This window comes from Necator americanus, chromosome X, assembly GCF_031761385.1.
Source record: "Necator americanus strain Aroian chromosome X, whole genome shotgun sequence".
Lineage (NCBI taxonomy): Eukaryota > Metazoa > Nematoda > Chromadorea > Rhabditida > Ancylostomatidae > Necator > Necator americanus.
The window spans coordinates 15,392,731-15,406,369 of NC_087376.1; the positions used below are offsets into that span (position 1 = coordinate 15,392,731).

Here is a 13,639-nt window from a genome sequence, read left to right on the forward strand (position 1 = left end):
GATTACTTTTGTGCTGGTTGCTGAAGCATTTCCAACAGCGATTGGAGTTAATCACAACGTACCTCTTTTGTTGGATATCTGTTATGCTTCTGCAATTGTGAGCAGAATGCTCAGAGCTGTCACAGAAAATACACTGCCTATCATTTTTTTCTTGTCTCTGACCTATGCAGAGTTCGATTCCTTTTTATTTCTGTGTTTTCGGTCTTAAAACGACCTTTTAATCTTGATTCAATTGATCAATTCAAATGATCAATTCTTTTTTTAGCGTTGATCTCCTTTTCTAGTTGCCCTATAACGTTTTCTACTTTCACATCTTCCATTTCTTGTATAGATATAAGGACATTTTTCACAATATTGTACGGAAACTTCTCAAATATTCTTTCTGTCCACATGGCATCTTGTGTACTGGGTATATCCTGGCCCGCCGAAACCATTTGGTTAATCAACATTCTTATTTTGTCGAAAATATATGTGCGATTCTTGGCATTATTCCTTGCACATGGAAGATCGATTAGTTTCTGCACGATCTTTGCTCTATTTATAGGTTTGTTACCATATCTCTCATCTTTATAGTATCAACCATCCATTTATAATTCTGGGGAATTAATTGTATCCCTTTGATGGTCATTTCCGCTCTTCCTCGAAGACTATCTTTGAGAAGAAGCACTTTCTCAACTGTACTCAGTACTTTATTTTGATGTACCAAAGTTTCATAGACTGCCCAGAACTCTGGAAATTCTTTTTCATCTCCCCAAAACCTAGGAAGTTTCATTTGACTTGGTTTGAGAGTTCTACATATGAACTCTTCTTCTCATCTCTGCTAGTATCAGAATGATCCTGTGACAGCCATAATGCGTCATCTGGGCTGAAAGTCTTGTCACTACTTTGATCTGTTGCCGTTCTGGCACTTACCGTTTGTGGCGATCGATTATTTGCATCTTCAAGATGCGTTACTATTCGTTGGTTTCTATGTAATTTTATTCCCAACTTCCTTGCAAATTTATCAGCTTGACTTGCTGCTTCTGTGGCTCTTGCTTCTAGCATGAATATCGTTTCATTTGCTCTTGCCATGATATCAGTGAATTTTGTTTCACTTTCAATTTCCTCGATTTCCTTTTCGAGGTCCGTTTTGTTGCCTTTTGTTTTGGAATCACTGTATTCCATCTGCAGTTTGTCTATCAGTGACTGCAATGAGTTTCTACTCTGTTCGATAGTTTTTATACTACCTTTTATAAGGTTGGTTGAGGTCAAATATGCCTCAAACACTCTGCATCTGACCCATTTGGGTTACACTCTTCTTTGTAGAGTGAAAATTTCTCCAGAAGTAGCTGGAGGGTTTTGACGCTATGGGCCGTAGGTTTTCTATGGAAAACCAAAGACATCTTTCTCGATGTTGCACAGCTAGGGGCTTGCTGTGGGCAGCTGAGGGGCTTGCTGCACTTTTACGACACTTTATTTGGCCGATGCACCAGAAAATTGTGCGTGTGAGATTGGCTCACGATGATACGGGATTTTATACCCAAGAAGAAGGCAGTGGTTCAGTGGTAGAATGTTTATCAAAAATACAGAAAGTCAAGAACACACAGAGGAATGCCGGCCTGCTCCGGCTAGTACATGAACAAGATACTACAAACGCGTCGCCTCCTTGCCATACGGTTGGCAAGGAAGGGACAGTATCGCGTCGGACCATAAACTGTCAATTGTCGTGTTCCGAGGTCGGAACACCCAATCTGTACATAGTTGTCCGATCTTTTCCAATTCCTTTACGAGCTTTCGAACATACCCACAAGGATATCATTAGACCACTTCAGCAACGTATTGAGTATTCCTAACGAAATTGTGTCAGATCGTGGTTCTAACTACTCAAAGAGATGTCTTCACAGATTAATAAGATCTTGGGAATATATAGCAAACTAACAACAGGTTACAATCGCAAGACACATAGACAAGTCGAAAGATCGGCAATAGTAATCAAATATTTTCTCACCGCATATTTTTCAGATGCTAAAGAACTGTGGTCAGATTTTCTTCCACTTATCTCTTTTTAGAACATAAGTATAAACGATGCTAAAAAGCCCGCATTTCGTTGCATACGAATGACATCCATTCAGTTGGTGTTACATCGCCCACCGCGTTCCAACCACCATATTCTATGCAACTGACGGCTTTGCAGATCAATTCAATACGTCTTGCAAACAACAATCGTTCAAGTAGGAGAACAAATAATAATTATGATCGGTCAACAGAAACGGCAAATCGTTCATATCAATAGGTTGAAAATATGCTTTCCTCGTTCTCCGGCCGCTAATGGTTCCACTTAAAATGATACACTACATTCACCAATAAATATTCAAAAGGAAACATCAGATGACCAACAACATAGTTTACGACGATCACATCGTCTCCATTAAAACGCCAATCTTTAAACACTCAATCTTTCAAGCAGGAAAATTTTAGAAAATTCTACTACCATTGAAAGTAGTTACAAATTCTTTCATGTACGTTTGATTTTTATTTTATTACCGCGCTCCTATATGCACCAAACACAATATAGTTTTTTTGAACACTCGCTTCAAAAGAAGCCCAAATTCAGAAACAAAAAAATCCAAATTTCACAGAAACGAAACACTCAAATCTTCGAAATTTTATCTCTATTTTTAATGATAGTGCATAGTTCAACATATGAACTAGTTACTTGTATTTTATAAACATCACATAAGATTCTGCTGTACACAAATTCTCTTTTCGTCTACTTAACTGTCAATATGTCAATATGTTCTGTTTTCCCATATTCCGGCTGGTACGACTCCTCTCTGCTTCTCCCCGCCTTTCAGTTATGTAATATCCAGCAACAAATATTTATATAACCTTTGAACTCGCGTAACACATCAAATATAGGTTGAGCTCCCTATGACCTGACAGCCTATCGTGTTGCGACATGATGCACGGCGATTGAATAGGAATCACATATAGCAAGAAAGACTCACTTCCAAGAAATCGGAGATCCAAGCAGCTGAAAACGTAATGAGAAACTTCCTTTGATATTTTTATTGGGCTTATATTTCATTTGTCCTTCCTAAAAACTCTGCGGCGTTAATCAAGGCTCATCTGTACATCCTTTGCAACTAAACAGCACAGATGTTTGTTTAAACCTTTTCGCGATTAATTTCGATTTGGCATAGTAAAAATGTGAGAAGGTGAAATAATCGTCAAGGGTACTTCTAATTTTCCATTGTTCAGAAATCACAACTTTCTCCTGCGTTGTCGTCGCTTTGTCGCAACGCAAACGTCGCAGGCAGCAAGTTACGACAAAAATGGGACTACAGTGCTGCAGTTTAATTAATGAATGCAGAAACCTTGGCGGCAGATCACTATTTCACACCACGGTTATGGCGGCTGTCCAGGTGAGGTACATCAGTCCCTCTATCGGAATCTGCAGCAGCTGACATGATATATAAGTATGAAGTAATTTAGTATTTCCTTCCTTCGACGTAGAACTCCGGCGACTTGGAGGCGAAGAAAGTCCGAAGGTCATTTTCAAAGTGGTCACGATCATCGTAGCGCTTCTCTTCCAGGTGATGCTGAAGCGATCGGAAGAGGTGATAGCCGCTCGGGGCCAGATCCGGGCTGTACGGTGGGTGCAGTAGAAATTCCCATGCGAGCACCAGAATTTTCTGGGAGTCTTCTTCGCGATGTGAGGGCGTGCGTTATCGTGCAGCAGGCGAACGTTGTCGAGCTTCGGGTGCTCCTTGCGGATCTTGTCGGCCAGTCTTTGTAGTTGAGTAGACCTCGGCAGTAACTGTCGTGTTGTCCGGCAACAGTTCAAAACCGTAGATTCCATGAACTCCCCGCCAGACACTCAGCATGACCTTCTTCTCATGAATTTCACCCTTCACGAAAGGATCCGGCATTTCATCGCCAGCGCACCACGCACGTTTGTGGGTGTGGAGGAACTATTTTTCATCTCCAGTGACAATGGTGTCCAGCCAGTCGAATCTGCGGCGTCTGGAGAGCAGCTGAGTGCAGATGTCCAGGCGTCTTTGGCTGTTGCCGTCGCTCAATGCATGTGGGAGCCACTGACCGAGCTTTTTCACCAATCCGAGAGATCGCACATCATTGCTCACGGTGGACAGCGAATAGCCAAGACTGGCAGCAAAATACCGCACACCTTCATATGGATGCCGCTCCGCCAGATTCTTCAATTCGTCGAACGATATTGATAAATTCGAATCGATTCGTCGAACGATACCAGAGCGAGGCTCATCTTCGAGTTTCTTGTTTCCGGCTTTGAAGCGCTGGAACCAGGCGCGCACAGACCGCTCAGAAGGGGGTTCAATGCCGAATACTTGATTTAGGTTTCGATGGGCTTCAGCAGCGGGGTGGCCAGATTCGAACTCGTAAAGCAGTATGTGACGAAGGTGGGTGGAATGTTCGGCCATTATGGGATGAAACAGGCAAAGAAGAGGGAGCCAGATATGTTATGTGTATACAAGGGGTAGTGTCCTTATATAGTGTATTTATAACGGGAACTTCCAGAACATCTCAAAAAATCTGCGCTACTGCGAAATTTTCGGCGGGTACTTTCCGAACACCCTAATAGTAACAATACGCACTATAACAGGGTCAAAACGATATGGAGCACGTACGTAATTGAGTACGCGGCTTCTCTCGAGACGCTACGGTGATGCGTAGTGGAATCCTTGCTGGCACCACCCATCGCTGCAGTTTGCGATGATCCCAAATCGGTTCTAACTTCTGCCTCCACCACGCCGTTTCGAGGGCGTACAGAAATGCACCTCAACTACACTCATGATCCATGTCGTTTTGACCCGACAATACGTAAGTACACTATATCACTGCTGTAGCAAAAAGTTTGCAGAGATGAAATTTACTGCGACCTTTAGGATAATACAATGCGAACAAAGGTTACTGTAGCGTTTGATACAACATAGTGTAGATGAGGGTAGTCACCCCAAGTCAAGCAACTACTGCTCTTACTGAAATGTGCAAGACATAAACAGTCGGATCGTGTGTATCCGGGCTGTGCTGTTGCTCTCGCATTTTTCAGAAATATTCCAACTTATCTTGACGTTCACTAACGTTTCTTCTCCTGTTATTTCATTTTATTACATTCTGGGCAAATTGAGATTCCTCTTCTAAAATTATCGTTATTTCTCCGACACTAATATTCAAGTTATCTTCACTTAGTTGCTTGAGTAAATTGGCTTGCTCTCGTCTCTTGTAACGTCTTTTATTTACAGCCTCATCTATATTTCTAGCCTTCGTTGACATTAAGCCCTTCTATTTTACCTTTCCAGTTTTTCCTGTTTAGTGATATCGATGTCGGCCTGGTAGGTCAAATACAATCCCGACCATTTCTGGAGAATCCGCAAAAAAAAAACAAACCGTACTGTCGTCACGGGATACCTCTGGTAATGAGACAGGAATTGCAGAATGCGTTCATACGATAGAAGCAAACTACAGTGAAATGTCAGCAACGGACCTAATCAGCTGTACTGCTGATCTAAACAAAGACCCTGTCATAAGCAGGATGCTGGCAGTAGCTTCAGGAAAGTTAAGACGGATTTTGCCGAATACTTCGAAGGTGACAAGCATTCCGGGAGCATAGTAATTAGAACGGCCTCCCCAAGTAAGAGAACTCTTCATTGTCTTCAGAGAGGTTGGACCACCTTGAGGACGAAGTGAACGACATCTTGCTTGCGATGAACGTGAGCTGATGTTCGGTTGATCTTTATCGATTAGGTAAATCCACTTCTTCTCATACACAACTCTAAAGCTCGTTTTTCGTTGACTGGCGCCGAGCATTTGCTAATGCTTGTCTTCTTCGTAGTGCTGGTTTTCCGGATGTCTGCGGAACTATAATATCCAGTGAAAGGAAAGTGTGAAAGAAGGCAGGAGGCAGACGAGCAAGAGATGAAAACAGTGGAAATGGTCGGCCTATAGTGACGGTCTATGGGGCGTCTCCGACTTTAAGCAAAGCACATAAGGAAACGCCTAAAACTGCAGTGTCCTCAAACATTGAAATCATAATTACTTAATGCGCGGCATGCTGTTGATGAGTAAATTGCATCATTGCATCATATTGCATCATTTATGAATGTTTATCTGCATTCAAATCTGATACCGATTTTTATAACTGAAACCTGGCTAACTACTGAAATCTTGGGCTCTGAACCCATTGCTAACCTACCCTATAATATCTATCGTTCTGATCGATCCGTAAAAAAAGAGGTGGAGTTTATTTTTCACTAACGCTTTTATTAGAGGTCGAGTCGTTACTCCTGACGATGATCTGAAAGATAACATGATCTGCGCAGAAATTCTGCGTCGTGATATTGTATCACAACTTCGTTTCGTTTCCGTATGCGGTCCCCTAAATAGCTCCGCTGCTGGAGATTAAAAAAAAAACTTGTGGATGTACTCTGTCATCTTGAGGTCATGGATAATCAGACAATTATTTTTGGCGACTTTACTTCATACTTTATTTTATCAGCGGTTACATTAGGTCAACTCAATATTTGGCCCATCCTCATCGCTTTTCTTGGATACTTCTAGAGCAGGATTCGTGCAAAATCTTAGTCTGGCTACGTACACAGATAGAGCTTTTGACGTTCTTTTTATACCTAACTCCTATACTCCATGTTAGCCCCAGGGATACGAATGCCCAATTTGTTTTTCACGCTATTTTAATCAAGAATCTCCCAGTGTTGATTGGTTTACCCTATTTGATCAATGTTCCTCATGTTCGGACATCTACTTCAGATTCTGTAAGAAGGTTTGTGAAGGTCTGGCAAAATTTGTTCCTGCTCGCTTTTCTTGCACTTTTTCTTTGAACGTCCCACGTCATTTGAATGTTTTGATCTTTCAAAGGTTTCTCTTTGAGTTCTTGTTCCCCTCTATTACCTATTAGATCGATTTTCTTATTTGTGATTCCTTTGGTTTACGTTCTCAGTTGATTGTCTTTTAGATGCATAGATGATTGTCTAATGGTGCACATTTGCGTATTGATTCGTATTCCTCCAAATGTTTTTTTTGCTCTTCTTAGTGTTTTCTAGTGCGTGCAATTACATGATATAATATAACTTCGTCTTCCTATTTCTTCACGGTTCTCCCGGTCGGTATCGTTTGCTGCATCTTTTCTCATCCATTACTGTCGCTTGAACCTGATCATGCGAGCCACTGGATGCTCTGAAGGGAAAGCTTGGCGCATACTTTCTCAGAGCACCAGTAGGGTGCTGTCGGCATATTGAAGCTCAAATGTTGTGAACGTTAGAGAAGAAGAGTTACCTCGTCATCTCGAAGAACAGAATTGGGTCATATGAACCTATAAAAAAAACAATCTGAGGTTGTTCTAACGAGGTTAGTCAAATTATTATCCTAACACATATTTTCAATCTACATTATGAATGCCAATTGTGAACTAATTGGTTACATTACTTTGTTCCTCTTTTATTAAAAACGTTATATTGTCCTCATTCTGCTAGTTGTAGTGCCCAGTTAGCGATGTGAAGGTAAAGAACTTCAAAGGCATTTATTCGACATGCATGGATACTCGAATGAGCAAATTGTTAATTCAAGGTTCAGAAAAAGAGTCGAAAAGATGGCGACTCAAAAAAAAACCACTCTATAGTTATGATTTCTGCAATGCGACTGAACTTGGCAAACACAAAGCACTCATATTGATTGCTGAACTGATGAGTCGTTGTTGAAGTAGAGCTTTGTTTTTGATTAACCTTCACTTTTTCCTTCCCTCCAGCGACGGATATTGGTTTCCCTAGTTGTGGTATTGATGCTGCTGTAGCTGTTGTCGCTTTGAAACAGCTGAATGTATGGTGTCTTCCCTGACATTCAAAACACACACATGCATCTTACACTCCGTGGTGTTGTGCTGTGTGGATGCACAAATGAAGCACGGCTTGTGTTCCCGTAGATAGCGCGTTCCTAGGGGCGTACAATACCGTACACGATGTCGCTTTGTGGTCCTCGCCACAGTACATGCATGCATAGTTTCCACGTGAGAAATGTCCCTTATTTGGGTTCTCTATTCCATGGATATGTTTGAGGTGTTGAGGTGTTCTTTGACGTGAAAGGTGCAATCTTCTTTTTCTCCGAAATGAGTTAATCCAATGAAGTAAGAAGCTGTCTCATTCAAAAGAATTCCTTCATGAAGTACTTCCTTTTTAATACGTCTTTCGGGCCCATCTCGCACAATTTCAGTCTCTCAACTTACTGTAGAGATGACTGCATCTTGCTATGAGCGGCGTCCTAGAAACATCCCAAAGTTAGGCTAAGAAAATGGATAAAGAATATTGCCCATGTTCAGCGGTCTTTGAATCCTGGCATGTTGAAACGTAGTTTTTAACTGATTTTCTTGAGCTGTGGCCAAGATTGATATTGATCTTCCTTTATTAAACAACAGCTAACGTTTCTGCGTTATCGCCTTCGTCAGAGCCTGGCAAAAATCAAAGCCATCAGTGATTTATCCTCTCAAGCGCCTCGTCACCCTTAAGAAGGCATTCAAACGATAGGTAAACTCAAACAGCAACACATCAGCTAGTGCTTACCTCATTTACTAGATCCGGTTAAGCAACAGACCACCACGTAATACACCTATGAGTCACAACGATTTTTTATAGAGACCTCACGGGCCGCCCCGTAGATCAAAACCCGCATAGGTCTTGATATGGGGATAGTTCGTTTGTGATCGCAATGCATTCATCCTTCCTGTTTATTTCTTGACTTTTGACGGTGATCCAAAATGCCTCTAGTGTTGTGCGTGCTGTAATATCGGACTTGTAGGATAGTATACTAACTTCTACTTCTACTTCGGAATTTTGATGACATATTCCACTATGTGCTCCGAGTGGGATGGAGAGTTTAGATTTTGCGAGTTCATCTAGATACTCCTTGACCCTAATACAAAGTGGACGTCCCACTTCCCCTATATAATCGTCACCGCACAACCTTCACGTGATACAACACACCACTCCTGATACAATGCAATCACCCTCTCTGCCACAACGCATTTCTCTATTCACGGGGTTCGTCCACAATGAGGCTCAATTCTCCATCTGAATTAAGCGCCTTGAAGATGTCATGCGAATGCGACTTTCTCCCTTACCAACGAACAGCGCGCCAATTTTCTCATTAGATATTTAGACGGTGTAGCACGCGAAAAAGTCGAGGAGCTAGCATGAAAGCAAGAAAGAGTTCGATGCTATTGTAGCCCACCTTCGCAACTTCTTCGAAAACCCACAGCAACGATACGTCGATCGCCAAAAGTTTTCCGCTTGTCGACAAGAACATGGAGAATCGTGTGCTCTACTTGCCAATATGGCCCTCAATCTGATACGTCAGGACAAGATTTTGCCACACAAAAAGAACGAGTTCTGGAGGAATTTGTAGCACGGCTAAGGTGCAACATACGATATTTTGTGAAAATGGACAATCCTACTACTTTCGAACAAGCAGTGACCAAAACGCAAACTGTCGAACAGTTATTAAGCGAGGCTAGCGCAGAAAGACTAATCAACTCTGTCAAATCCCCGCCCGAGGTACAGGTAATGGCACACTTTCCAAATGAGCAAACATCTCGTACAAATAATAGGGGTAGGGCCTTGCCACGCGGACCATATCATGAACGAGTAGCAGTACCGGACGACTTAACCAGTACACAGGTACGATTAACATCAGCTCAACGATTTGCCGAACCAACTATTTTATGGAGGAGCTCTGGTCAGTGGCACACCAGCGCCCGATAGATGTCTTCTGCTGGAGAATTGCTGAACACCGAATAGGAAGGTACGTTTCGTCTTTATTGACACGGTGGGGGGTTCTTTTCGCCGATCACCTAATGGACACCACTGCAACGAAGGAGAAGCGCAAACATATCGTGATTAGTGCAATCGTTGATGGCCAAAGGAATATCCGCATCATCAATCGCGATAATTACGTTTTACAAAGAAGAGTTCCGCCTTATGAAACACTATGCCTCACAGCAAAGAGCTGGTCTCCATGCAAAAGACTCAGTACAAGGACGGAAGACGGACATCACCATCCTATTAACGACACGCACCGACATCGACCCCGTTCGAGCAGAATTTTTGGATGACAAGTTACGGTTAAACGTTGCGATTACTCAGTGTTAGCACGGACAGTTCCGTATGGGAAGGGTGAGCGAATTGGACTAGCTGCCGCACTGGGGACGACTCCTGCGATGGGCTGACGACAGAGTAGTCATCGACCATACCGGACCTCTTCGACTAATGGTGAGTTATTCATCCATGAGCTTCTTCCCACCTTTATGCTACGTCCGAGGACGGACGTATTTTGAAAGGATGGGAGGTGTAAGAGTTATGAATCTACGAAGCAGTATGAGTTCGCACGAGGAGCCATCAATAGTGTGCAGAGCACGATCGTGGTATTCGCAGATGAAAGCTACTGATTATAGGGACCTAGGAAACCAATGCCGCGCATAAAATGGCAGTCAGATTATCTTCGTCGAGAACGGAAACCGATCGTATGGAGCGAGGTGCTCCTCACGCTCTCGGACTCAGCAGCCTTCTCAGTAGATGTTATTCCTGTATTCGCTGTTGATATCTGAACTTATCGTTTAAGGCCCGCTGCACTTGTCATCTATTGTTTTACTGATAATGCGCCAATAAAGCTTGTATTGACACCATAATTGGCACTAGGCCATCTATAACTGAATGTTCTAGAAGGTCTTCTCAGATGTATGTAAGGGAATCAGAGAGTTGACCTCGTAAAATGTTCTAGAAGGTCATCTCAGTCGTACATAAGAAGAATGCTTTTTGTTCACTTAGAGATATAATAAACATTCTTCATAGTCTCTTCATCCGCCTCCTCATTGTACTCGCTACATCTACATATGCACAATTGATTTTCTCGCATTCTCTTCGTTTTAATTCTTGTTTTTTGCTTCCATTCTTCTCTGGTGCGGGACAAGAGGTACCCGTAAGCGCTCCTGTCCTCCCTTCAGCACCGCGCACCTCCTCGTAATTACGGCTGCCGCACCACCACCTAGACATCCTCCACGACCGCCTGAGATCACGTATACCCCGCCTACCTATTGCTCGTTCGCGTTCGTTCGATGTTCGCGCGGCGACGAAACGGTGGATACTGCGAATTTTGAAGGGAGGGAAGTGAAAAACGAATTGGCGCAGCAAATTCTAGTGTATAAAAAATTATGGTGTTCTGTGTTCGGATATAGTAAAGTAAGCGCATATTAATGGAAATAAGAGAGAAGTAGATCCTTCTATCCAATGTAACTTCACATAAGTAATGATTATCTTAAAAAGATGTTGCAGGGGAAAGAATAACATGCATATATTTTCACACATCTCATAATTTCACACATTTCTCCCTCTAATTCTTCTATATAAACTCGCAGTACATAAACATATGTTTGTCACGATGTTATTCAACGAATTCGTGTTTAATTTACGACTGCAGCAGCTATACGTACAGCAACTTTATTACTTTGTATACATTCTTTAAATGTACTTTTACTTTGTATACATTCTTTAAACTCTTTTCTACGTTTTACCTTTCGAAAATTTTACATAAATGTAATGTTCATATAGAGCGCATGTCAAATTTTATTTCAATACATGCCTGCACGTTTTATACAATACAACTTTGTGTGGTTCTTCAAACTTCTTTCAACAGCGTTTTATCGCTTTATTTCTATCTGTTCTCTGCATTAAATCAATATGACAGGTTAGGTGTATTAGTGGCGAATAGAGACCTTCGTATCTTCGAGATCTACCTTCAGGTACAATGTATGTCTGCGAGGCATTCGCGCATCGTCAGTCGTTGGATGCCAGTTTTACCCAGCTAGATAAGTAAAAAGAAATTCTCCATGTGCGACTTTGGATAAACCTCGGCATGTTAGTGCTTCAATAATTGTTTTCTTTAGTAGAGCCGTACACGAGGTTGTTATAGTCCTTTATTCGTGGCTAACGTTTCGGCAATATCGCCTTCTTCAAAGCCTGAAAGGGGTGAAATCGAACGTGACTAATCCGATCAAACGCCTTATCCGCCCAACAAAGAAAGTCCTACGTTAACCGTTGGGTCTCATAGCTACCAGTGGAAGAAAACATCGTACCTTAGGATCAGCTGACTATCCTGCCACTGTTAGATACCTGATGTGAGGTGACTAGCGCAATCAAATATCAGCCTTAAATAAGGTGCGAGTTCCCGCGTAATGGAGAGGCATTCCTCCTTGTGATTCATTTTTGGACTCTCGGAGTGGATCCAAAAAGCCTCCAGAGCCTTGCGCGCCGCAATGCTAGGTTCGCGCTCCAAAATCGTGATCTTAACTTCAAAATCTTCTCCGTTATGACGCCGCACCCTGTGACCACCCAATGCAGTGGAGTCACATGATTTCCTTTTGCCGTCCAGGTGTTCTTTGATTCGAATACATAGTGGTCTAGCTGTTTCTCCTATGTATTCGTCACCACACTGTACACAGCAAATCATATAAACAACACATGAACTCATGCAATCACCCTCGTTGTTATCCGGGCATATTTTACACTCCGGTGTCGTGCAAATACGATCATATAGGTGATTACGAATGAGTATTTGCTTAAGGTTACTAGGGGGGAGCTCCACGATGGTGACAGATTCTTCAAGTTTGGCTTTCCTCAGACACCGCTGAATAGCAGCGCTAACCTCATCGGAAATAAATGGTACACAAAAGGGTACTTTCTCCATACTAGATTTATTTCGGGTTTGTGCTCTTTTTGTGATAGACCGCATAGGTGTGTAGCCGTTACTGACCGCAATTTTCCTAGCAAGCTCGATAGATTCTCGTCTTTCTTCTCTTCCAGTGCAAACGGAGGTGGCCGTGCGAAACATGTTTCGTACTACCGACCTTTTAACTTGCGTGGGATGGACAGAAAGAAAGTGAACTAAGATATTTTTATTACTGGGTTTGCGGTACCACTTTGTCCTGTGCGTTCTGTTTGAAATATGCACTTGGACGTTAAGGAAGGGTAACCATTCTCCTTTGGACTTATCCCGAGTGAACTTTATATACTCCGACTGCTCATTTAAAATCTTGAAACAGTTGTCCATCTCTGCTTGAGACGAACAGACAAGGAAACAGTCGTCGATATATCGGCAATATAGCAAAGGTCGTGTTTCCCAAATCGGTGCCTCAATCTTAGCCATGAAAGCAATGGCGAGCGTTGGCGCCAACCGTTGTCCCATGGCAAGACCCCTGATTTGCGCAAAATAGTTGCCCGACCATCTAAAGACAGTGCATTTGAGACATTCCCTGAGAACAACCATCAACTGCTCTACGGAAAAGCCATACATGTTTATAGAGCTCTGGTGTTCAGTTAAAAGCTCAAAAACTGCCTGCATAGCCGAGTCGTTGGAGACGTTCGTGTACAATGCAGCAACATCGAAAGACTCCATTACGCATGAGTTATCAAAAAGTGTGTTCTTTAGGTGGTCAAAAAACATATGGGTGTTCGTAAGGTGGGCTGGTACGAATTTTAACAGCTGCACCAACACTACGTTTAAGAACCAAGCGATCCTATCTGTGGGCCCTCCTACGTAGCTTATGATATATCTTACCATGAACGTT

The 13,639-nt window shown here is 42.4% G+C and overlaps 6 protein-coding genes across 7 annotated transcripts; 1 reads left to right on the forward strand and 5 right to left on the reverse strand.

Annotated features, from left to right (window-relative positions):
• Window positions 1–768: 768 nt before the first annotated feature.
• RB195_023311 (uncharacterized protein) lies at window positions 769–1,164 on the reverse strand (the record flags this gene model as incomplete). Its single annotated transcript, XM_064210693.1, has 1 exon — window positions 769–1,164. One exon carries the CDS (start codon window positions 1,162–1,164, stop codon window positions 769–771), a length of 396 nt encoding a protein of 131 aa, XP_064066574.1.
• A 2,178-nt stretch (window positions 1,165–3,342) lies between these two features.
• RB195_023312 (uncharacterized protein) lies at window positions 3,343–3,778 on the forward strand (the record flags this gene model as incomplete). 2 transcript variants are annotated; one of them, XM_064210694.1, is made up of 2 exons in its annotated part: window positions 3,343–3,404; window positions 3,475–3,778. In XM_064210694.1, the coding sequence occupies 2 exons, from the start codon at window positions 3,343–3,345 to the stop codon at window positions 3,776–3,778; spliced, it is 366 nt and encodes a 121-aa protein (XP_064066575.1). The 2 variants fall into 2 exon arrangements, with proteins under 2 accessions (XP_064066575.1, XP_064066576.1); XM_064210695.1 differs by having other exon boundaries at window positions 3,347–3,404; window positions 3,475–3,647.
• Window positions 3,708–3,911, reverse strand: RB195_023313 (uncharacterized protein; the record flags this gene model as incomplete). Its single annotated transcript, XM_064210696.1, has 1 exon — window positions 3,708–3,911. The coding sequence occupies one exon, from the start codon at window positions 3,909–3,911 to the stop codon at window positions 3,708–3,710; it is 204 nt and encodes a 67-aa protein (XP_064066577.1).
• Window positions 3,912–3,953: 42 nt separating this feature from the next.
• On the reverse strand, window positions 3,954–4,439 carry RB195_023314 (uncharacterized protein; the record flags this gene model as incomplete). Its single annotated transcript, XM_064210697.1, has 1 exon — window positions 3,954–4,439. One exon carries the CDS (start codon window positions 4,437–4,439, stop codon window positions 3,954–3,956), a length of 486 nt encoding a protein of 161 aa, XP_064066578.1.
• A 1,039-nt stretch (window positions 4,440–5,478) lies between these two features.
• Window positions 5,479–5,826, reverse strand: RB195_023315 (uncharacterized protein; the record flags this gene model as incomplete). Its single annotated transcript, XM_064210698.1, has 1 exon — window positions 5,479–5,826. One exon carries the CDS (start codon window positions 5,824–5,826, stop codon window positions 5,479–5,481), a length of 348 nt encoding a protein of 115 aa, XP_064066579.1.
• Window positions 5,827–12,177: 6,351 nt separating this feature from the next.
• Window positions 12,178–13,467, reverse strand: RB195_023316 (uncharacterized protein; the record flags this gene model as incomplete). Its single annotated transcript, XM_064210699.1, has 1 exon — window positions 12,178–13,467. One exon carries the CDS (start codon window positions 13,465–13,467, stop codon window positions 12,178–12,180), a length of 1,290 nt encoding a protein of 429 aa, XP_064066580.1.
• Between the last annotated feature and the right edge of the window lie 172 nt (window positions 13,468–13,639).